This window comes from Scyliorhinus torazame, chromosome 16 (genome assembly GCF_047496885.1).
Source record: "Scyliorhinus torazame isolate Kashiwa2021f chromosome 16, sScyTor2.1, whole genome shotgun sequence".
Taxonomy (NCBI): domain Eukaryota; kingdom Metazoa; phylum Chordata; class Chondrichthyes; order Carcharhiniformes; family Scyliorhinidae; genus Scyliorhinus; species Scyliorhinus torazame.
This window is the reverse complement of record NC_092722.1, coordinates 100,362,187-100,384,362: the sequence shown is the minus strand read 5'-3', so window position 1 is coordinate 100,384,362 and position 22,176 is coordinate 100,362,187. Positions and strand designations below refer to the sequence as shown.

At 49.6% G+C, this 22,176-nt stretch overlaps 1 protein-coding gene across 1 annotated transcript in view; it reads right to left on the bottom strand.

The window, feature by feature from the left end:
* Nucleotides 1–7,559, bottom strand: part of LOC140392282 (broad substrate specificity ATP-binding cassette transporter ABCG2-like) — a 336,441-nt gene extending 328,882 nt beyond the window's left edge. Inside the window, exon 1 of the mRNA XM_072477599.1 lies at nucleotides 7,059–7,559. Coding sequence (XP_072333700.1) covers nucleotides 7,059–7,559 — 501 coding nt within the window. The remainder of the gene's footprint in view (nucleotides 1–7,058) is intronic.
* Nucleotides 7,560–22,176: the final 14,617 nt, after the last annotated feature.

The following is a 22,176-nucleotide window of genomic DNA, read 5'->3' as shown; positions in this document are numbered from 1 at the left end:
GGACGTTCCTTTGGGGAGATGGTGGTGGCTCAGGAAGCTGAGCCTGGACATGAGGGATCGGTCCTCGGACTGGGAACGCCTGGACAACAACACCTACCGGACCATCACGGGGTCACCGGGTAGGATCACCGTTTGCTGGGATAAGTGGTGGGCTTCCGACCAGGGCATTTATTTATGTTTGTGGGGGTCGGCCAAGGCATGTCCACAAGGGGCATCAATCACCTTTGTGAGGTGGTGGCAAGACGCCGGGCATGGGATAAATTGGGACCATAATGGGAAGGGATGTGTAACCCCCGGGGGGGAAGAAACCGTGAGAGCTACCGAACTGCTGGTTCAGGTAAAGAGGCCCCTACCCACAGCCCAACCAATCGACCCTCACAACTGTCCAATCACCACCCGGGGGCCCGAAAATGGTTTGCTGCTCGTCCCCACAAAGAAACTATTATATCAGGGGGTACATTACGCGGTTGCCTCGGTGGTGCTAAATCTAACCGAGGTGAAGTTACCAGCGTGGTGCCCTCGCAAGACTGAACTATTGTATCAGGCGCTGCTGAAGGACATGTTCCAGAAATTCCACAATTTGGATTTTGGGGACATTGAAGTGGAAGATTTGTATCATGGGGAAGGGGAATTTAATGGGGACTCCAGCCGGCAACGTAGAGGGCTGGTCAATGATGGTTTCACTTCCTTCAATACGGGGACATCCATTGTCAACAGTATGGATACTGTGGAGCTGGCCTTGCAAATCAATCAGCTAAAAGGCCAGCTGAGAAAAGTGTTGAGAGATGAGAACACAGTAGTGCGGTCGGGTTTGCACGAGGAGGTGGCAATGACCCTCCATCTAAAGGAGATAATCGCGCAATTGGAAGAGCATGCAAAAGCCATTAACGCGCTAATTAAAGAAGATCGAAATTCATCGGATCAGGCTGCCCAGAATGAAGTGTGTGGGCTGTATGGGGCATGGTTGCTAGGAGAGGGGAGGAGTAATCTGGAGGACCTGAGACAGGGTCAGGTCCCCTCGTGGATTAGCAACAGGCACTTGGCAGCGCTGCACCCATTCCACAGAGTTTTGAGTCCTTGCCAGCTCCGTGCAGCCTCAGAGGCATACCCGGTACGGGTTGATTGTGGGAGATCAAACCACACAATCTTGGGGGTCATCGTAAGAATCCCAATCTTGGGAAGTTCAAGAATATGTGGCCCGTTTTGGGTACGATATTCCCCCGGTCAAGGAAGACCTAAAGGTATTATTACAAGCTGTGGAAGTTTCACAAAGACACTTTTTCTCCTTAGAGCAAAAAACCCACAACATTGATCACGAAATAACAGATATCAAAGCCCCTGACTGGTGGAACATGGGATCATGGATTGTGATCCCAGCCTGGATCCGAATAGCCTCCCATTTGTTAGTGGTATTACAAGTATTCGTAGTTTTATATTTATGTTGCCTCAGCTGCAGGTATCGACGACGGAGGAAAATGAAGAGCCTTCAACGGGCTTTTGGGAAGACGCGGAGTGCAGCCCACAAAAGAGAAGCCATAGTGTAATAAATAGAGTCACATGTAAATAGTTGTATGGATTCGCGGGTTTCAGTTACTTGATTGTGATATATGTACAGGGACCCTTACGTTTGGGGTTCCGGTGAAATGTGTGTATGTTACTGTGTGTTTGAATTAAGTATGGTCTTGTCTTTCCCTTTCAATGAAATCAGGGGTAGCCTAGATTAAGGGAACTGTCTTGGGACTCGTAGTTTCGCGTGTTGTTGAGGGGGGGCCTACGGTCCACACAAAAGGAAATGATTGCCCTTCACCTGTGTCGATACGGTCCAAGCAGGTAGGGACGTATCGAAGGGGCATCTGTAAGGTTTTCGGGCAATTCGGCCCTTTTTGGACTGCCCAAGGATAAAACCCAGAGACTGTAAACTGGACACTTTTCAGCCAAGGGAACGTAACCAAACTTCCCAGCAGGCTTGGTCCGCTGAGCTGAGTAGGGGCATAGGTATTTACAAACCCCCCCAGGAGCTACAAGGAAGAAGGAGCCAGACAACTAGATGAGATTAAAACACAGACAAAGGGGCATGGTAATGCTGTAAGGGGCCTGCCTGCAAGCAGGACAATGGGATGGTCATAGCCCCATGCAGATGTAAATGACTTGGCCTCCACCAGAGCAGAATCCAATTAACACCCCATCAACATAGCAAGGTGAGAATAGCAGCCATCTCCGGAGCAGCTGGAAGACTTTGAAAATCTTCACAAGAGAGCTTAACCTTGTTATCCCAAAAAGCAGACTGTCTGGGCTCAGTATATTGCGCTGGAAAAGCCCCTTGAAGATAAACGGTAGAAAAAACCAAGTTGGAGGCGGACCTGGGGGAGGTACTCCAATCCTGACAGAAGCCACCGGCAGGAACTCACTGGGTGGAGGGGGCGCAGTCGGCGCCAAATTCAAATCGCGGCAGGTCTGCCTGGCTGGAAGGAGCGGACCTGCGAGGAGAACCCGGAAGCGAACAGCTCTGACCGGCTCAAAGGGGGCGGGACCAGCGGGAACTTTAAACTTGGACCGATACAACGCAAAGGGGGAGGAAAACCCGGAAGTCGACAGCTCTGACCGGCTCAAAGGGGGCGGGACCAGCGGGAACTTTAAACCTTACCAATTCAATGCAAAAGGGGCTGGCCGAACACAGGAAAAGGCCAGGTAAAACGGATATAAAAGGGGCTGTGTTTCGATTGAGGGTCTCTTGGCTTGACCTCTCCTCCTTTGACTTGACCTCCTGCAGCCTGTGACTGTAAGTACCCTGCAGCAGCTTGCGAAACTCCCTTGACCTTGATAGTGGTTGAGGCTTTGGGGAAGGGGACTTGATTTGTGTTCTGTGTCATTGCTAAAACTGTGTAACAATAAGATTTTACGTTGTGTCCGTTATAGTACTTTCTGAATAGACTTAGTTTGTGTTAGAGTTTAAGATTTTATTATAATTCCTTCTGTTTGATGATTTTGACCTGGGTTTTGCAATAAACCTTGATTTGCTGATAATTGGAGTCGTTTAAATTCTTCAATCTCTCACCAGCGATCTCTGACCAAGTCATTGTTAAGATATTCCTCACCTTAATTCCGGGTTCGAGAATCTAGGGTCATCTTGAACAATTCACTCAGGACAGGCTGCTGGTTAGGTAATAAACAGCAGTGTCCTATTCTCTCTCTTGGGAAAGCTACTCCAGCGAAGTAGGAACCGGGTGGGTGTTGCACCACCGGCAAGAGAGAGAATCACCTGGGCATTGGTGGGGGTCTGGATATCTGTGTGATATAAGCCTCAGGCTTCCGGTTAGGGATAAACGGCAGGCTTGATTCAGTGCTCTCTCCCGTGGAGGTGTCCCAGTGCGGCATCCCCTGGCCTCTGAAGTTTCAGTGCCAGCTGGAGAGAGACACACACAGATACTCAAACCCCAGATATCGGCCCAGTAGTGGAGTAGCAGAGATGGAACCCTCTACAGTGTGTCGGTCGGGGGAGGGGAGGGGGCCTTTGAAATCCACGCTGAGGCGTTCATAGGGGCGGGAGGCCTTCACCAGGTGCGTGCGGTCCGGCTGGTAGATGTGCGGTTTGCACTCCGCACAGACCTGGCAGTCCTTGGTGATCGTCCTTACTTCCTCGACGGAGTAGGGCAAATGTTGTGCCTTAATTAAGTGGTACAACCGAGTGACCCCTGGGTGACAAAGGCTGTCGTGCAGGGTCCGGAGTCGGTCTACCTGTGCGCTGGCACATGTACCTCGAGATAGGGCGTCTGGGGGCTCGTTGAGTTTGCCAAGGCGATACTTCATCTCGTAGTTATAGGTGAAGAGCTCGATTCTCCACCGCAAGATTTTGTCATTTTTGATCTTGGCCCGCTGCGTGTTGTTGAACATAAAGGCTACCAACCGTTGGTCAGTGAGGAGAGTGAATCACCTGCCGGCCAGGTAATGCCTCCAATGTCGCACAGCCTCAACGATAGCCTGGGCCTCCTTTTCGACGGATGAGTGCCGAATTTCAGTGGCATGGAGGGTGCGGGAAAAGAATGCCACTGACCTGCCTGCCTGGTTGAGGGTGGCGGCAAGGGCGATGTCCAATGCGTCGCTTTCTACTTGGAAAGGAAGTGTTTCGTCTACAGCGTGCATTGTGGCCTTGGCAATATCAGCTCTGATCCGGGCGAAGGCCTGTTGGGCCTCTGCCGTCAGGGGGAAATGAGTGGACTGTATGAGTGGGTGGGCCTTGTCCGCATAGTTTGGGACCCACTGAGCGTAATACGAGAAGAACCCCAGGCAGCGTTTGAGGGCCTTAGGGCAGTGGGGGAGGGGAAGCTCCATGAGGGGGCGCATGAGGTCGTGATTGGGCCCCAGAACTCCGTTCTGGACCACGTAGCCGAGGATGGCTAAGCGGTTTGTAAGGAACACACACTTCTCCTTGTTGTTTGTGAGGTTGAGGAGAGTGGCGGTGCGGAGAAATTTAGCGAGGTTGGCATCCTGGTTCTGCTGCTTATGGCCGCAGATGGTCACATTGTCTAGGCACGGAAACGTGCCCACAAGCCAGACCGGTCGACCATTCGGTCCATCTCCCTTTGGAAGACCGAAACCCCATTGGTGACGCCGAAGGGGACACTAAGGAAGTGGTATAGGCGGCCGTCTGCCTCGAAGGCGGTGTATGGCCGGTCTGATTTACGGATGGGGAGCTGGTGGTAAGCGGATTTCAGGTCCACCGTTGAGAAGACCCGGTACTGTGCAATCTGGTTAACCATGTCAGATATGCGTGGGAGGGGGTACGCGTCGAGCTGCGTGTACCTGTTGATGGTCTGTCTGTAGTCCACGACCATTCAATTTTTCTCCCCAGACTTAACCACTACCACTTGAGCTCTCCAGGGGCTGTTGCTGGCCTCGATGACTCCCTCCCGAAGCAACCGCTGTACCTCGGACCTGATGAAGGCCTTATCCTGGGTTATGTACCGTCTGTGTGGTCTGGACTGGTCGATTACCATGGTTGCGAGTCGTGGTTCATCGTCGGGTAGTGAGGCGGCCGCTGCGTCGGGGTCCTGAAACGCCGTTGGTCTCCGTGTGCTGCGGGGTGGACAAGATGGCGGCGCCGGAGGTCCTGGGGGTCACAAAATGCCGTGGAACGCACGTTGCGAGGGTGGAGCAAGATGGCGGCACCCATGAAACGCACGTGCTGTGCGGGAAAGAAGATGGCGGCGCCCATTGCTCACACATGGCCTGGGGAGCAGGGGAGGATAGCGGCGCCCATTGTCGGTGACCGGGGGGTTGGGGGCGATTGCTGCTGCCGAGCGGGCCTGGCACACCGCTGTGTAGTGGCCCTTCTTCCCGCAGGCCTTACAAAGGGCAGCGCGGGCCGGGCAGCGTTGGCGCGGGTGTCTTTATTGGCCGCAAAAATAGCATTGGGGCACCCCGGAGATCACCGGTTGGCACGTAGCGCAGGCGTACTGGGTGGGTGGCGCCCCCGCTGGGGCGGCTGCCTGTGGGGCCCATGAAGCGTAGGAGGAGTGGGCCGCGCGGTTGGGGGCATAGGACTGTACATTGCGCAGGGCGACCGTCATGGAAAACGCTAGTGTTTTAGTCTCTGCCAGGTCGCGAGTGGAGTTTCTTGGAGCCACTGCCTGATAACATCGGACCCAATCCCAGTTACGAAAGCGTCCCTCCTAAGGAGATCTGAGTGCTCCTTAGCTGTAACGTCCTGGCAGTCACAGTCCCGAACTAGTGGGATCAGGGCCCTCCAGAAGTCCTCGATTGACTCACCAGATAGTCGAGTACGCGTTGCGAGCACGTGTCTGGCGAAGAGCGTGTTCGACTTCTGCTCATAACTCTCTTTGAGTCGAGTCATAACATCAGCGTAATTGGGCGCATCCTGGATCAGCGGCAAGATTTTAGAGTTGAGTCTGGAGTACAAGATTTGAATCTTCTGAGCCTCTGGAACAGGAGTCGGCGCCGCATTGATATACGCTTCAAAACAAGCTAGCCAGTGCTGAAAGTCCTTTCTGGCGTCGCTTGCGTGTGGATCCAGCTGCTGTCGATCTGGTTAATCCGGAGGTCCATCTTCTGAATCAGATACTAATAAATTGAGGCACGATCAATTTGGCTGGAGACGAAGTTGAATTCAAACTGAGGCTTTATTAGTATCTGAAGTGTGGCCTCCTACAGCAGCTGACGAAATGGCTGCGAGCTGAAGGCCACGCATATTTATAACCCGGCTCCTGGGCGGAGCTAGCATGCAGGGGCCCAGGTGAACCTGTAGTGCAGGTTCTAACCATACAACCCTTAATATAGGAACACAGTGGTTTACCACAGTGGCATTTGTCAGTTGGGCTGTGTTTGCCCGGGGGAGGGGGGGGCGATGGGGTGGTTCTTCTCTTCCCCCCCCACCTTGCTGAGTTTCTGCCGTTCTTTGACTGGGGCCATTCACCTCTTCTCTTGTCGCTGCCCCAGCCCACACTCTGCGACAAACTTGTCTGCTTAGCCGGGGCCATAAAAAGTTGTTCTTTGCCCTGGTATGTGACCCAGAGTTTGGCTGGCTACAACATTCCAAAGTGTAGGCCGCGCTTATACAGCGCGGCTTTCGTCCTGTTGAATTCCGGCCTGGGCTTGGCCAGGTCAGCCCCAGTGTCCTGATAAATTCAGAGTCTGTGTCCTTCCCAACTACAGTTCTTGGACTGCCTGGCCCAGCGCAGGATTCTTTCCTGGTCCTGCTACCAGTGTAGTTTGGCTATGATGGTCCCAGGTTGCGGTCGCAGCGATCGGTGGACCCTGTCTATTTCTTTTTTTAAAATTTAGAGTACCCAATTATTTATTTATTTATTTCCAATTAAGGGGCAATTTAGTGTGTTCAATCCACCTTGCACATCTTTGGGTTGTTGGGGCGAAACCCATGCAAACACGGGGAGAATGTGCAAACTCCACACAGACAGTGACCCAGAGCCGGGATCGAACCTGGGACCTCGGCGCCGTGAGGCAGCAGGGCTAAACCCACTGCGCCACCGTGCTGCCCTGATCCTGTCTATTTCTAATGGGTTATGAAACGTCTCCCTTCCCACCAGGTTGTCCAGCATTTGGGCCACATATTTTGTGGGGTCTCTGCCTTCGGTTCCTTCTGGTAGGCCCATGATCCGCACGTTCTGCCTCCTAGACCGATTTTCTTGATCCTCGACCTTTCCCCTCAGGTTACCCTGCATCGCGGCCAGTCTCGCCACCTCTTTTTCGAGTGCCACGATCCGATCACTTTGGTCGGTTGCTGCTCTTTCAAGGTCCTTGATGGTGGCTTCTTGGGCTTCCAGTTTCTTTTCTGCCCTGCTCAGAGCAATCTGTATTTGCACCAGGGTTTCGGCCACCGCGTCTTTCACCTGTATGTCCATTTTAATTTCTTGACAGTGCTCTTTCAGTACCTCTGAGAGTCCAGTTCCCTCCCGGTGAGGGAGTATTTTGTACTTGGCTATTCTGCCCTTTGCGCTCCGGCGAGTCTTGAGCTCTGCCGCCTTGTACGCTAGTCCGCTCGTCTGATTTCCTCTGCTCCAGACCATTCCACTTCTGGTCTCCATGTGGCCCCTGGACTAGCTTTTTCCCGCCATTTATTTTCTCCTTCTTTCATCCCCCGTCTTCTCAACGATCGTGGAACAAATTCAGGAATTTTTTGGTGCGTTTTGTTAAACGGTTGTTTGTTTTACGGTTCCGCGGGAGGAGAGCCACCTGACATGCGACTGCTCAGTCCAACGTCATCACCAGAAGTCGGGCAGGAAGAATAGGAAAGCGGAATATTATTTAATTGGAGAAACTGCAGAATGTTGTAATACAGAGGAATCTGGGTATCCTTGCACATTAATCATAAAATGTTAGCATGCACATCAGCATATAATTAAGAAGGCAAATTTTGATCTCCTTGCTTAAGGAGGGATACACTTGTATTTGAAGCACTCGGCTGATTTATGTTATAAAAGGATTGCCGTTTGAGGAAAGGTTGAGCAGATTAGGCGTATACCCATTGGAATTTAGAAAAATGAGAAAATAAACAATTCTGTGGGGCTTGGCAGGGTAGATGCTGAGAAGATGTTTCCCCTCATGTGAGAACATAAGCGCTGTGGCCCCACCGCCAGGACTGGCCAGTAGTGCTGAAAGAAGCTGCACAATCTCCTCAAGACAGCCAGGTTGAGTCGGCAGCACTGTGTCTCTGGCACCTACCCCCTCCCTCACCCGGTGGGTGACCAAACCCCACCCTCCGGCAGTGTGCGTGCTACCCACCCATAGCACTCATGGATGGGTGCCCTGGGCATGAAGGCCACCAGCTACCCACTGCCTGTGCTGCCCGCGTCTGACTGTTGTCCATGCCCCCCAGGAGAAGGCGGTACATAATCGTAGGGAGAAGAGAAGATTGGAGGAGGTGCTCGGATCTGCGACCCCTCACCACAGCGGAGCGACGGGCACTGGTACTAGTTGGTGGGCCCAGAGAGAAGGCAGTCGCCGAGGTGGAGGTCGGCATTGGGCAGCCAAGTGAGACCGCACTGCGTTGCGGTTTCCCATGACATGCATGGCACGATCCCCTCACCACCCCCACACCACCCTCACTTGTCCCCCACACCACCCACTCGCCACCTTCTCACCACAACCCCAACATGCAATCCAATCATGCGTCATGTCTTGTGTCTTGCAGGATCACCTGGCAAATAAGTGGGCCCTTCTGGTGTCCCCAGATCCCAACCTCAAGCAGATTCCAGCACCGAGGGGGGAAGGATAGTGAAGGAAGCCCCCAAATGCCAGCCCGAGACATCCCAGAGCACCAGTTCAGGACGATGTTGACTTCCCGTCATAGCTGCCTCCAACACCCTACACCATCCCACCTGTTTGGCCACTTTAGTGAAGAGGCTCCTGGGGCACTATCGGGTGTGCACCACACATGTGCTGCGGTACATCAGGTGAAGGTAGGAACTCCCGAGGGGGTGGATGGTTAGAGGGCGGTCCAAACCCAGGGACTAGCTGTCGTCCAGATGGGTATCATGCTTCTGGAAAGGGTGGTCCCATCGATAATGGAATTGCAGACATAGAACCAGGGACTACATGATGAGCTGTCAGCAACCTATCCAGCGCAGGTGCAGTTGGAAGAGTCCAACTGCCTGAAGGACCATGATTTACAGCTAACGTGCGATTTTCCACCCAATCGCGCTTCCCAATTCTGGTGTCGCTGGATGGAGAATCCCGCCGCTGGGCTCTCCCACTTAAGATGGAGATGAGGAGGAATTTTACTCTCAGAGGGTTGTTAGTCTCTGGAATTCTCTTTCCATAGAAAGCAGTGGAGGCTTGAAAATATTTGAGGCTGAGTTAGATAGATTTGTGATCTGCAAGGGGGTCATGGGTTATGGGGGACACACAGGAAAGTGGTGTTATGGCCACAATCAGATCAGCCATGATTTCATTGAACGGCGGAGCAGGCTCAATGGGCTGAATGACCTACTCCAGCTCCTATTAATTATGATCTTATTATAATCTAGAAAAACAAATGAGTAGAAGTTGTGAGAGTCAGATCCAGAGTGATTGTCAGAATATGCATGCAAATAGACACAGAAGGATCTGATAAATATACATCGAAATTTGTACTATGAAACCTTCAAATTCCTTCCTGCAAAGATCAAACCTGTCTGTAGATGACTCGTAGTGTCGCCTTGATAAAACAAACTTAATGAATGGTTAATCTATGTTATCCCAGAAGCATGAGGGTCTGCAAGATAAATGTTTTCCATTATTATTATTTCCAACGCTCAACCAAAAATGAGAGAGGAACGGGCAATATAATACAACAGAGAACTTACTTGATATCATAGAGAATTTGTTTTCTGTTCACTTTGCAGATGTATGGACTGCCATTGGAAACGTTGACAGAATACTGTATATTATGGAAACTGACCACTGAGCCCCGGGAACTTCCCAGCAAATCCATATTTAATGCTGAGTCCTGAGACATATTTTCATTCTCTTCAGCGTATACCTCAGGAATACTGATGCTTTAAGTGTTGGTGCAAAAGTTGAGCCCTTTCTGATCTGGGTTGCTCACCGTAGTCTTTCTGGTGTATGCATTTCCCAATTAACTGCTCCTTAAAATTCCATCCATGCTGGCAGAAAAAGAACAGGAAATTATCGAGTTATAAGATTTTTAAAATGATACTGAAAAAGCAAATAAAAAGATGTAATAAGAAAAAGCTACAATTCTGAAAACCTGAATAATAAACAGAAAGGGTAAGAAATAAATAAGAGGTACCTGTACAAATTTTAATCAAGCACCTTGGGTTTGATTGCTCTCTTAAACAGTCTGAGGCTGACTTTTCAGGTCCTGCTATAGCTGGGAATGGAAACAAGTGAGTTTGAAAATATTGCCGCCGCTGGCCGACCAGTTTCCCAAGGCTGTTCCCAATGCCAGTGAATTTTACCAGAGCCAGGGAGAGAGTGGCCGAAACCATCAAGCATGGCAATTACAATTGTTAAAGAGCTCACTACCAGCTCATTGAGGGTGTGTTCAGAATTTGATGGGCAGCACAGTCAGGCTAGGTGCTTGGTGTTGGACACACAGAGGGCAACAAAGGACCTGGGTGAGCCCTATGAAAGGGTGAATAATGCAACAGGGAACTCAGTCATTGACACGCACATACCATCATGTCAATACAGGTTGCTGGGAGTGTGGTGTAAGCGCTCGTGCATTGTAGGGGTCATCACCATACTGACATCATAGGGCCATAAAAGGAGGAGGCAAGGCAGTCAAACACAGTTGAGGGACCACCGGAGCACAAGTCAGCAGCTGGTAATAGGGTTACAACGCTCAGAATATTGGATCTTGTGGCGAAGAGGAGCAATAACCCTCTCATCGAGGGCACGGTTCCAGGCATCAAGGCTACAGAGGTGAAGGATGAGGAGCAGGAACTGACACACAGGCCTACCATCAATGATGGAGCTACCTTGAGATTACCGAGAACCAGTGCCACAAGGGACAGCGCCTCTCCAGGCAGATGGTCACAATTCTCAGCACTGCTTTCCATACCCTTGCAGGAACTTTGGCCTTGAACTTCTTCACTTCTGCCTCAGTGGCAGACCTTGGTGACATTTCGCAAACAGTTGCACAGCCCTGCATTTCTGAGATGATTGCTGCCTTATTTGCAAGAGTTGAACAACATATTAAATTCCAGAGACACGGCCAGGCAGGTTCAAATGAGAGTGGGTTTTTCTTGCATCGCTGGATTCCACAGATGCAGGGCATCATCGATTGGACCCATGTATCATCAAGGTACCCAGTGACAACCCAGTGAGATTCATCAATAGGAATTGTTATGACCTGGCAGGTGATAATTGCCATGCTAACCAATTTTTGCAAGCTCACAATAATTGTCAATATGTATCTTACTTCGAGAAGATACATGTGCAGAAGTCAGGAATCATAAATTCCAATAACACTTTTGGAGATTTTAAATATTAAATTAAAACATTTAGTAACAAATTAAAAGAAAACATAAACACACAAGATTACATTTACAAAGTTAAAGTTAGTTTGCAGGATATGGCCCTACAAATGCTGCTGTTCACACCGATCCCCTTTGATAGATGCAAATCCATAGAGACTTAGCTACAGCTTAATTAAATTAATTACATACACATACATAAATGGGTAGATTTGTCTGGCCCTTCCGATCAACAGGATCTTCCAGTCTTACCAAAAGCAATGCTCTGCGATAGGGTGGGCGAGCCACACAAAACACCATAGATATCGGTGGAAACTGAAGACCCCACGGTGCCCAATGGCAAGGCACCTCCACTGCCTGAAAACATACCGCAGGACGAGGAAGGGGAGGAGGGGGGGCGGCTGTTGGGAACCCTCACCCAAGGCCTCTTTCATTCTTCAACAGTCCAGGCTGCCACAGTTCGTCTCTCCACCCATTCGCCCCTTTATTAATAGATTCTAGGGGACAAGGAGATATTCATTTAAGAGATGGCTACGCACTCATAGAGAACCTGATACTGAAGCATTACAACCAAAGCCATCTGCTCACGAGGCAAATCATTGAGCAGGCCACACAGTATTGCACAGACAAACATAATATCCTAAAAAATTTTAACGAATAAGATTTTCATGACAGAAAGCCTTTGATTACCACGACATCCCTGTCCCGCATCAAAATTAACTGGCCTACAACCAGAACAGTAGATTCTTGCACAAATGCATTCATTCTCCTGGCAACTACCATTGATAGAATTACAGAATCCCTACAGTGCGGAAGGAGGCCATTCGGCCCATCCTGTCTGCTCCGACCCTCTGAAATACCATCCTGCCTATGCCCACTCCCCCGCCCTATCCCTGTAACCCCACCTAAATTTGGACATGATGTGGAAATGCCGGCGTTAGACTGGAGTGAGCACAGTAAGAAGTCTTACAAACCAGGTTAAAGTCCAACAGGTTTGTTTCAAATCACTAGCTTTCGGAGCACTGCTCCTTCCTCAGGTGAATGAAGAGGCAGATTCCAGAAACATATATATAGACAAAGTCAAAGATGCAAGATGATACTTTGAATGCGAGACTTTGCAGGTAATTAAGTCTTTACAGGACCAAACGGAGCAACTGGAGAGAGGGATAATCACAGGTTAAAAAGGTGTGAATTGTCTCAAGCCGGGACAGTTGGTAGGATTTCGAAAGCCCAGGCCAGATGGTGGGGGGTGAATGTAATGCAACATGAATCCAAAGTCCCAGTTGAGGCCATATTCATGTGTGCGGAACTTGGCTATAAGCTTCTGCTCAGCGATTCTGCATTGTCGCACGTCCTGAAGGCCGCCTTGGAGAACGCTTACCCGGAGATCAGAAGCTGAATGCCCTTGACTGCTGAAGTGTTCCCCAACTGGAAGGGAATATTCCTGCCTGGTGATTGTCGCGCGATGTCCGTTCATCCGTTGTTGCAGTGTCAGCATGGTCTCGCCAATGTATCACACTTCGGGACATCCTTTCCTGCAGCGTATGAGTTAGACAATGTTGGCCGAGTCGCACGAGTATGTACCACGTACCTGGTGGGTGGTGTTCTCACGTGTAATGGTGATACCCAATGTCGATGATCTGGCACGTCTTGCAGAGATTGCCATGGCAGGGTTGTGTGGTGTCATGGTCGCTGTTATGAAGGCTGGGTAGTTTGCTGCAAACAATGGTTTGTTTGATGTTGCTTGAAGGCATGGAGTGGGGGTGTAGGGATGACTTTGGTAAGATGTTCGTCTTCATCGATGACTTGTTAAAGGCTGCGAAGAAGATGCCGTAGTTTCTCCGCTCCGGGGAAGTACTGAACGACGAAGGTTACTCTGTTGGTTGTGTCCCATGTTTGTCTTCTGAGGAGGTCAGTGCAGTTTTTTGCTGTGGCGCGTTGGAACAGTCGATCGATGAGTCGAGCGCCATATCCCGTTCATACAAGGGCATCTTTCAGCGTCTGTAGATGTCTGTTACGCTCCTCCTCATCTGAGCAGATCCTGTGTATACGGAGGGCTTGTCCATCGGGGATGGTTTCTTTAATGTGTTTAGGGTGGAAGCTGGAGAAGTGGAGCATCGTGAGGTTATCCATGGGCTTGCGGTAAAGCGAAGTGCTGAGGTGACCGTCCTTCATGGAGATGATTGTGTCCATGAATGCAACCGATTCTGGAGAGTAGTCCATGGTGAGGCTGATGGTGGGATGGAACCTATTGATGTCATCATGTAGTCGTTTCAGTGATTCTTCGCAGTGGGTCCAAAGGAAAAAAATGTCATCGATGTATCTGGTGTATAACGTCGGTTGAAGGTCCTGTGCGGTGAGGAGGTCTTGTTCAAACTTGTGCATGAAGATGTTGACGTATTGAGGTGCGAATTTGGTCCCCATGGCTGTTCTGTGTATCTAGATGAAGAACCTGTTGTCTAAGGTGAAGACGTTGTGATCCAGAATGAAGCGGATGTGTTGCAGAATTGCGCCTGGAGATTGGCAGTTGTCAGTGTTGAGTACTGAGGCTGTTGCAGCAACGCCGTCATCATGGGGGATGCTGGTGTAGAGTGCTGAGACGTCCATTGTGACGGGGAATGTCCCGGGTTCAACTGGTCCATGGGTGCTGAGTTTCTGTAAGAAATCCTTCGTATCGCGACAGAAGCTGGCCGTTCCTCTGGAACCTACCTCGTCATTCACCTGAGGAAGGAGCAGTGCCCCGAAAGCTAATGATTCGAAACAAACCTGTTGGAATTTAACCTGGTGTTATCAGACTTCTTTTTTTTCAAACGCATTTTATTCAAACTTGTATCAAAGTAGGTTACAGCAAATAAACACCCCGGGAAACATTCTTCCCAACAATCAACAGTTTGTACAGATTTTTCTGCTTTTTCACCTCCCCATCACCCACCTCCCCACCCCCGTGCGACGAACAGCTCCTCAAACACGGTCACAAACATCCCCCACCTTTTCTCAAACTCCCCTGCTGAGCCCCTTAACTCATACTTTATCTTCTCTAACCGCAGGAAGTCATACAGGGCACCCAACCATGCTGCTACCCCCGGTGGCGATGCCGACCGCCACTCCAGCAAAATTTGTCGCCATGCAATCAGAGAGGCGAAGGCCAAGACATCGGCCTTCATCCTCTCCATGAGTTCCAGCTTCTCTGAAACCCCAAATATCGCCACCAAAGGGTCCGGGTCCACTCCCTCCTCCACTATCCTGGCTAAGACCGCGAACACTCCCGCCCAGAATTTTCCCAATTTTTCACAACCCCAAAACATGTGTGCATGATTCGCTGGCCCCCGCCCACACCTTTCACACTCATCTGCTACCCCCTGAAAGAACCCACTCATTCTCGCCCGAGTCACATGCACCTTGTGCACCACCTTAAACTGTATCAGGCTCATCCTTGCACAGGAGGAGGTCCCGTTTACCCTTCGCAGTGCCTCACTCCATACTCTCCAATTGATCTCCATTCCCAACTCCGCTTCCCATTTCTCCTTGATCTTCACCTCCCTGCTCCCCCAGCCACTTATATATATCCCCAATTCTTCCCTCCCCTTCCATATCTGGAAGCAGCAGTCGCTCCAGCAGTGTGTATCCCGACAATCTAGGGAACCCCTTCCAGACCTTTCGTGCAAAGTCCCTAACCTGTAGGTACTTGAACTCACTACCCCTCGGCAGCTCTACCCTCCCCCTTAGCTCTTCCAGACTGATGAATCCTTCCTCCAAATACAAGTCCCTCACCTTGACCAGCCCCACTTCACCCCATTTTCTGTATACACTATTCATCACCCCCGTCTCAAACCCATGATTCTCGCACAGCGGCGTTAGCACCGACATCCCTTCCACCCTAAAATGCCTCCTCAGCTGATTCCATATCTTCACCGTGGACTGCACCACTGGGCTCCCTAAATACCTACTCGGAGCCATTGGCAATGCTGCCATCACCATAGCCCTCAAACTAGACCCCTAACAAGATTTCTCCTCCATCCTAACCCCCTCTACCCCTTCTCCTTCCCACCACCGCCGCACCTTGGTTGTAAGACTTCTTACTGTAAATTTGGACAGTAAGAGGAAATTTAGCATGGCCAATCCATCTAACCTGCACATCTTTGGACTGGCAGGAGACTGAGCACAACGAGGAATCCCACACAGATGCAGAAAAAATGTGCAAACTCCACAGACAGTCACCCAAGGTAGGAATCAAACCCAGGTCCCTGGCGCTATGAGGCAGCACTTTGGAAGGAAGAATTTAGGCATAGACTATTTTCGAATTGGGGAAGTGCTTAGGAAATCAGAAGCACAAAGGGACTTGGAAGTCCTTGTTCATGCTTCTCTTAAGGTTAACGTGCAGGTTTAGTTGGCAGTTAGGAAGGCAAATGCAATGTTAGCATTCATGTCAAGAGGACTAGAATACAAGAGCAAGGATGTACTTCTGAGGCTGTATAAGGCTCTGGTCAGATCCCATTTGGAGTATTGTGAGCAGTTTTGGGCTCCGTATCTAAGGAAGGATGTGCTGGCCTTGGAAAGGGTCCAGAGGAGGTTCACAAGAATGATCCCTGGAATGAACAGCTTGTCGTATGAGGAACGGTTGAGGACTTTGGGTCTGTACTCGTTGGAGTTTAGAAGGATGAGGGGGGATCTTAATGAAACTTACAGGTTACTGATAGGCCTGGATAGAGTGGACGTGGAGAAGATGTTTCCACTTGTAGGAAAAACTAGAACCAGAGGTCACAATCTCAGACTAAAGGGACAATACTTTAAAACAGAGGTGAGGAGGAATGTCTTCAGCCAGAGGATGGTGAATCTGTGGAAGTCTTTGCCGCAGAAGACTGTGGAGGCCAAATCACTGAGTATCTTTAAGACGAGATAGATAGGTTCTTGATTAATAAGGGGATCAGGGGTTATGGGGAGAAGGCAGGAGAATGGGGATGAGAAATATATCAGCCATAATTGAATGGCGGAGCACACTCGTTGGGCCTAATTGTGCTCCTATGCCTTATGGTCTTATGCTAACCACGGTGCCACTGTGACGCCCATCATTTTTTACCTGATGAATTTTGGATGCCTGATGGACTGCCACAGGTTGTGAATGCTCCAAGCCTGCAATCATAGAATTTATCATAGAATTTACAGTGCAGAAGGAGGCCATTCGGCCCATCGAGTCTGCACCGGCTCTTGGAAAGAGCACCCTACCCAAGGTCAACACCTCCACCCTATCCCCATAACCCAGTAACCCCACCCAACACTAAAGGCAATTTTGGACACTAAGGGCAGTTATATCATGGCCAATCCACCTAACCTGCACATCTTTGGACTGTGGGAGGAAACCGGAGCACCTGGTGGAAACCCACGCACACACGGGGAGGATGTGCAGACTCTGCACAGCCAGTGACCCAAGCCGGAATCAAACCTGGGACCCTGGAGCTGTGAAGCAATTGTGCTATCCACAATGCTACCGTGCTGCCAATGGCACAGGGAAGACATCCATGCAGGCAGCCTATGCAATATTACCATCACAGAGTGCTGCAATACTGTCCAGAATCTTTACTGTCGCCATTGAACTACTCTTTTGCACTCTGACTGCTGTTACTGTTTAGACAAAATTCATATCATCATGCACCGCATATTAACGAAACAAATTGTTTATTTACAGTGATCTTAACTAATTACAGGTCATATTTAATTTTTTTTAAATTCATTTACAGGTTGGAGGCTTCACTGGCTAGGCCATTATTTATTGCCCATCCCTAGTTGCCCTTTGGAAGGTGGTGGTGAGCTGCCTTCTTGAACTGCTGCAGTCCCTGAGGTGCTGTTAGGGAAGGATTTCCATGATTTTACCCCAATGACAGTGAAGGAACAGTGAGATATTTCCAAGTTCCAAGTCAGGGTGGTGATTGACTTGGAGGGGAACCTCCAGGTGGTGGGTTTCCCAGATATCTGCTGCTCCTGTTCTTCTAGATGGTAGCGGCCGTGGATTTTTAGGATGCTGTCAAAGAAACCTTGGTGAGTTACTGCAGTGCATCTTGTAGATGGTACACACACCAGTCACTATTCGTCGGTGGTGGGTGGGGTAGCAAATAGGCGGGCTGCTTTGCCCTGGATGCTGTTGAGTCTCTTGAGTGTTGCTGGAGCTGCACTCACCGAGGCAAGTGGAGAGTATTCCATTACACTGCTGACTTGTGCTTTGTAGACGGTTGTCAGGCATATTTGGGGATGGGGCGGGGGGGTGGGGGGAGGGTGTGTAGGGGGGCTGGAGGGGGGGGGGGGGGGTGAGAAAGTGAGTTACTCATCGTAGGATTCCTAGCCTTTGACGTGCTCTGGTAGCCACAGTATTAATATGGCTAGTCCAGTTCAGTTTCTGATCAGTGGTTATCCCCAGGGTGTTGATTGTGGGGAATTCAGCGATGGTAATACCATTGAATGTCAAGGAGTGATGGTTAGATCCTCTCTTGTAGGAGATGGGCATTGCCTGGCATTTGTGTGGCACAAATGTAACTTGCCATTTGTTAGCCCAACTTGGATATTGTCCAGGTCCTGCTCCATTTGGACATGGACTGCTTCCTTATCTGAGAAGTCACGAATGGTGCTGAACATTGTGAAGTCATCTGCGAACATCCCCACTTCTGACTTCATGTTGGAAGGGAGACCATTGATGAAGCAGATGAAGATGGTTGGGCCTCAGACACTACCCTGAGGAACTCCTGCTGTGATGTCCTGGAGCTGAGATGATTGATCTCCAACCACCACAACCATCTTCCTTTGTGCCAAGTATGACTCCAACCAGCGGAGATTTTTCCCCTGATTCCCATTGACTCCAGTTTTGTGAGGGATCCTTACTGATGGCCCACAGCACCTCATGGAGCCCAATCTTGTGTTGCTAGATCTGTTCAAGTCTAGTCCATTTAGCACGGTGGTAATGCCACGCAATACAATGGAGGGTATCCTCAATGTGAACACAGGACTTTGTCTCCACAAGGATCTGCAGCAGGCATCATAGCGACCCATTTAGTGTCCGATCAACATGGTGCCTTCTGCACTTGATAATTTCTGCATAATGCTCTCCTTGTCGCCTCAGTGAAGATGGAGCATTACTGTGATGCCTTCCATTCTTTGAGAGGGACTTATCCACAGATGCCTCTGCCACAGATATCTCAAGCACACTAGTGCTGTGTCCCTCACCCAGAGTCACTATTTCGAACCGCGCAGAATTCAACGAGGTGCTAATAGTTGCTCTGGTGTAGTGGTGTTTGTAAGATGTGCGGTACTTCCGCTGAGCTCTGTTGTGGCTTGGTGCATTAGCTTGCTGTGACGTTGCATCTTTGGACACGTCTTCTTGTCTGAGGGATGCCCACATTGCTTGGTTGCCAGGATGCCACAAGGACCCAGGTACAACACAATAGAACCTCACACCATTTCCTTTCCTGCCTACCACCACAAACCAAACGCTCATGAGCCTCTTGAACGACAATGTATAGCTGCAATGGCAATCTCACTATCATCAACCTACTTTAGCTGTGACTCTCTTTTAATTTTCATAGCCACTTCCTTGACGGGCCTGATGCACAGTGTACCCTATTTTATGCCATCTCACAGGAATTATGCGTCCATTTCTCCTGTAAGGACAAGAGAGAGGAGATAAGTTCTGCATGGAGAAGACCTCCTTCAAATGATTTGTGGCAGCCTGTTGCTGTAGCTGCCTGTCCACAGAAGCATTACACCTCAGAGCGTCTTCAAGGGCTGAGTGTGTGTCCTGGGAAAAGTTGAGGCACACCATGCACCTTCTGGCCCGCCAGTTCCTATGAGAGCTGCAGGCCGTATGCCAAAGACCTGGTTGATTTGGTGGAGGCTTCACTCACCTTTCCCGATCAGAGATAGTGGGTACAATCTACCCACCATCCTGCGCCCAAAAGACAGCACGCCACGGTGCAACGTGGCTGGTAAATGTCGGGAGACCCCGCTCCTGGGATCTACCCGGCTGATCACACGAGACATCGCGATGTGAAGCTCTCCCATTGTGGGTGGGATCATATTTGGCAAATCTGCATATTCGAGTGAGACAGCTAGTCTCACTACTAATATGCAGTTCGCTGAGGTAACCAAGGCGTTGGGACCTATTCCCTTCGCCGTGGAGACCTCGGGCGAGCGCCGTTCAGTACTGGTTCCCACAAACAGGGACCAGACAGAATGGCACTCGTGGGGGTCTCCCAGGGGATTGGAGGTCCCCAGGTGCTTGCCTTCTGGGCAGGGTAGCACCCTGGCACTGCTGGTGCAAGCCTGGCACCCATCACTGCCAGCTTAGTACCCTGGCAGTGGTCACCTGGGTGCCAGCCTGGCACTGCCAATGTACGTAGGTGCTGTGCCAGTATGGCAGTGCCAAGGTGCCAGGCTGGCATTTTTTAGCATGGTGGTGATCGGACCCGGGGATGCCCTGTGCACATGAGGCGGGTGCGGGGATGAGTTGAGGCTTTGACAGGGTTCAGGATGTCCGTGGGTCAAGAGATTGGGACGCCATTTAAAAATGGTGCCCCGATATCTCCCTGCACTGAGGCATGTCAGCAAACCGTTCTCCTCAGTGCAGGAAACAGGATTAAGTGTGGCCTTAGCCGTCCGTTGCTCGCTGAGGCTCTGTACCTAACCGGAGTCATGTTAGATAGCATTGTATTTCTCGGCGATGTGGGCGCTGGGAAACACACGGCTAAAAGAGCTTGCATTGGGACATAATTCCCATTTGGCTCAATCGCGCCCAGTAACTGAAGTGCTTACGACACTATCCACATTCCAGTCACACTTAGAAGGTTGACGAGCACCAGCCAGGCCCTTTTCTTTGTGGTGAGGGCAGTGTTCGTCCCTCCAAAAAGATAATAATCCTACCTCTCCCTCACAGCATCATCAAGTGCTTGGAAGTTGGTGTCCAAAATCCTTGCAGCAGCCGCGCCCAGTCTCCTTGGTGCTTTACTACTGTGACATTGTGATTGGAGTGGAAGACTTAGATGAGTTAAATGTATGTTTGTTTCATCCCGAGTATATCATAAAAGCTAGCAATGTTCCAGTTTAGTGAGCAGCTAATGAGATCTTGGTTATATATAAGTGTTGGATGCCTCATGTGCAGGTATCTCCCATCGTGGAATGGCTTTCTGCTATGTGAAAAAGTTATTAAATAATTGATCTCACTGAGTACTTTACTCCTATGGAATAGTGTGAAGTCCTACCATTTAATCCTTACGCCCGGGTGGAAAACTTCCTGTCAGGATAGGATCCCTGTGAAAATAAGTGAGATATAAAATATAATAGTAGGCAGTTTTTTCAGTAGTTCGACAATAAAAAGCCAGTAACAATAGGTAAGAGCCACAAAAGATGCAGCCAAGTTCAAAATCAAGGAAGAACACAGTAATCAGGTACAAAAAACTGTCAAAATGGATTCAGAAAAGGAAATGTTCTCGCTGACCAACGATTATGACTTTTTTGTGACACTGGCATCCCAATTACACTGTGCGAAGCTATAGTTACAGTTCCAGGAGTTTTCTGATAAAGTTTCATTTGACAAGCTACTAGTTGAGCTAGAAAATATAGGAATTCAGGGTTAAACTTAGGAATGGATAAAAACCTGGAGAAAGGATAGAACGTAATGCGTACATTTTAAAGGAGTCACACTGTGGTGAAGTAGTGTGAGGTGCTTCAGGGGTTGGTGTTGGAACTACTTCTGTTTTTAATTTACATCAATGCCTTGAAAGAAAGACTTGTGCTTATATAACACTTCTGACGACTACTGAGCATCTCAAGGCATTTCACAGACAATAAAGTATTTTTGATTAAAGAAACATGGCCACCAAATTGTGCACAGCAAACTTCTACAATCAGCAGGATGATAATGATCCAGATAATCTGTTTTGTGATTTGATTGAGGGATAAACATTGGCCAGGACACTGGGGATAAATCCTCTACTCTTCTTCAAAATAGTGCCATGGGACATTTACAGTCACCTGAGCAAGCATTTGGGCAAGATGGCAGGCGGGATTCTCCGTTGAGTGCCAACGCAGAATTCATGGACTTTCACGACAGCAAAACTGGCACCACACCTGGACCGATTCCACTATTGTTAAGGGGCTAGAACTATCGCAGGTTTCGCGATTGACACTCAGGAGGCTGACAAGCTGCAGCCGCATATACCCACATTTCTGGGAGGTAAGTTTCTCCTTTAAAAACACTTACTTTCACAGGAGCAGGCCATTGGATTTCGGCGGGAGCGGTGCGCAAGTGATTTCTGGGAGGTAAGTTTCTCCTTCAAAAACACTTACTTTCACAGGAGCAGGCCATTGGATTTCGGCAGGAGCGGTGCGCAAGTGATTTCTGGGAGGTAAGTTTCTCCTTTAAAAACACTAAAGCACTTCTTTTCTGTTTTATTTTTTTTGACCCGCGGACTTCTGGGAAGGCCCCCACCTCCGCCCCCCCCCAACCAATAAATTCTGGTGGAGAGGAAACCCGAGACACTACACGTGTAGTGTCTCCCACCCACCCTCCTCCTCTAACCTAATAATAAGATCCATTGGTGTGAGGTAAGTGCCATATTATATTATTATTTTTTCTTTTTTTTTAAATTTACTGATTAGCCAGATCTTGGTTGGAAGTTAGAGGGATGGCAGGGAAGGGAGTGCAATGTTCCTCCTGCAGGATGTTTGAGGTGAGGGATGCCGT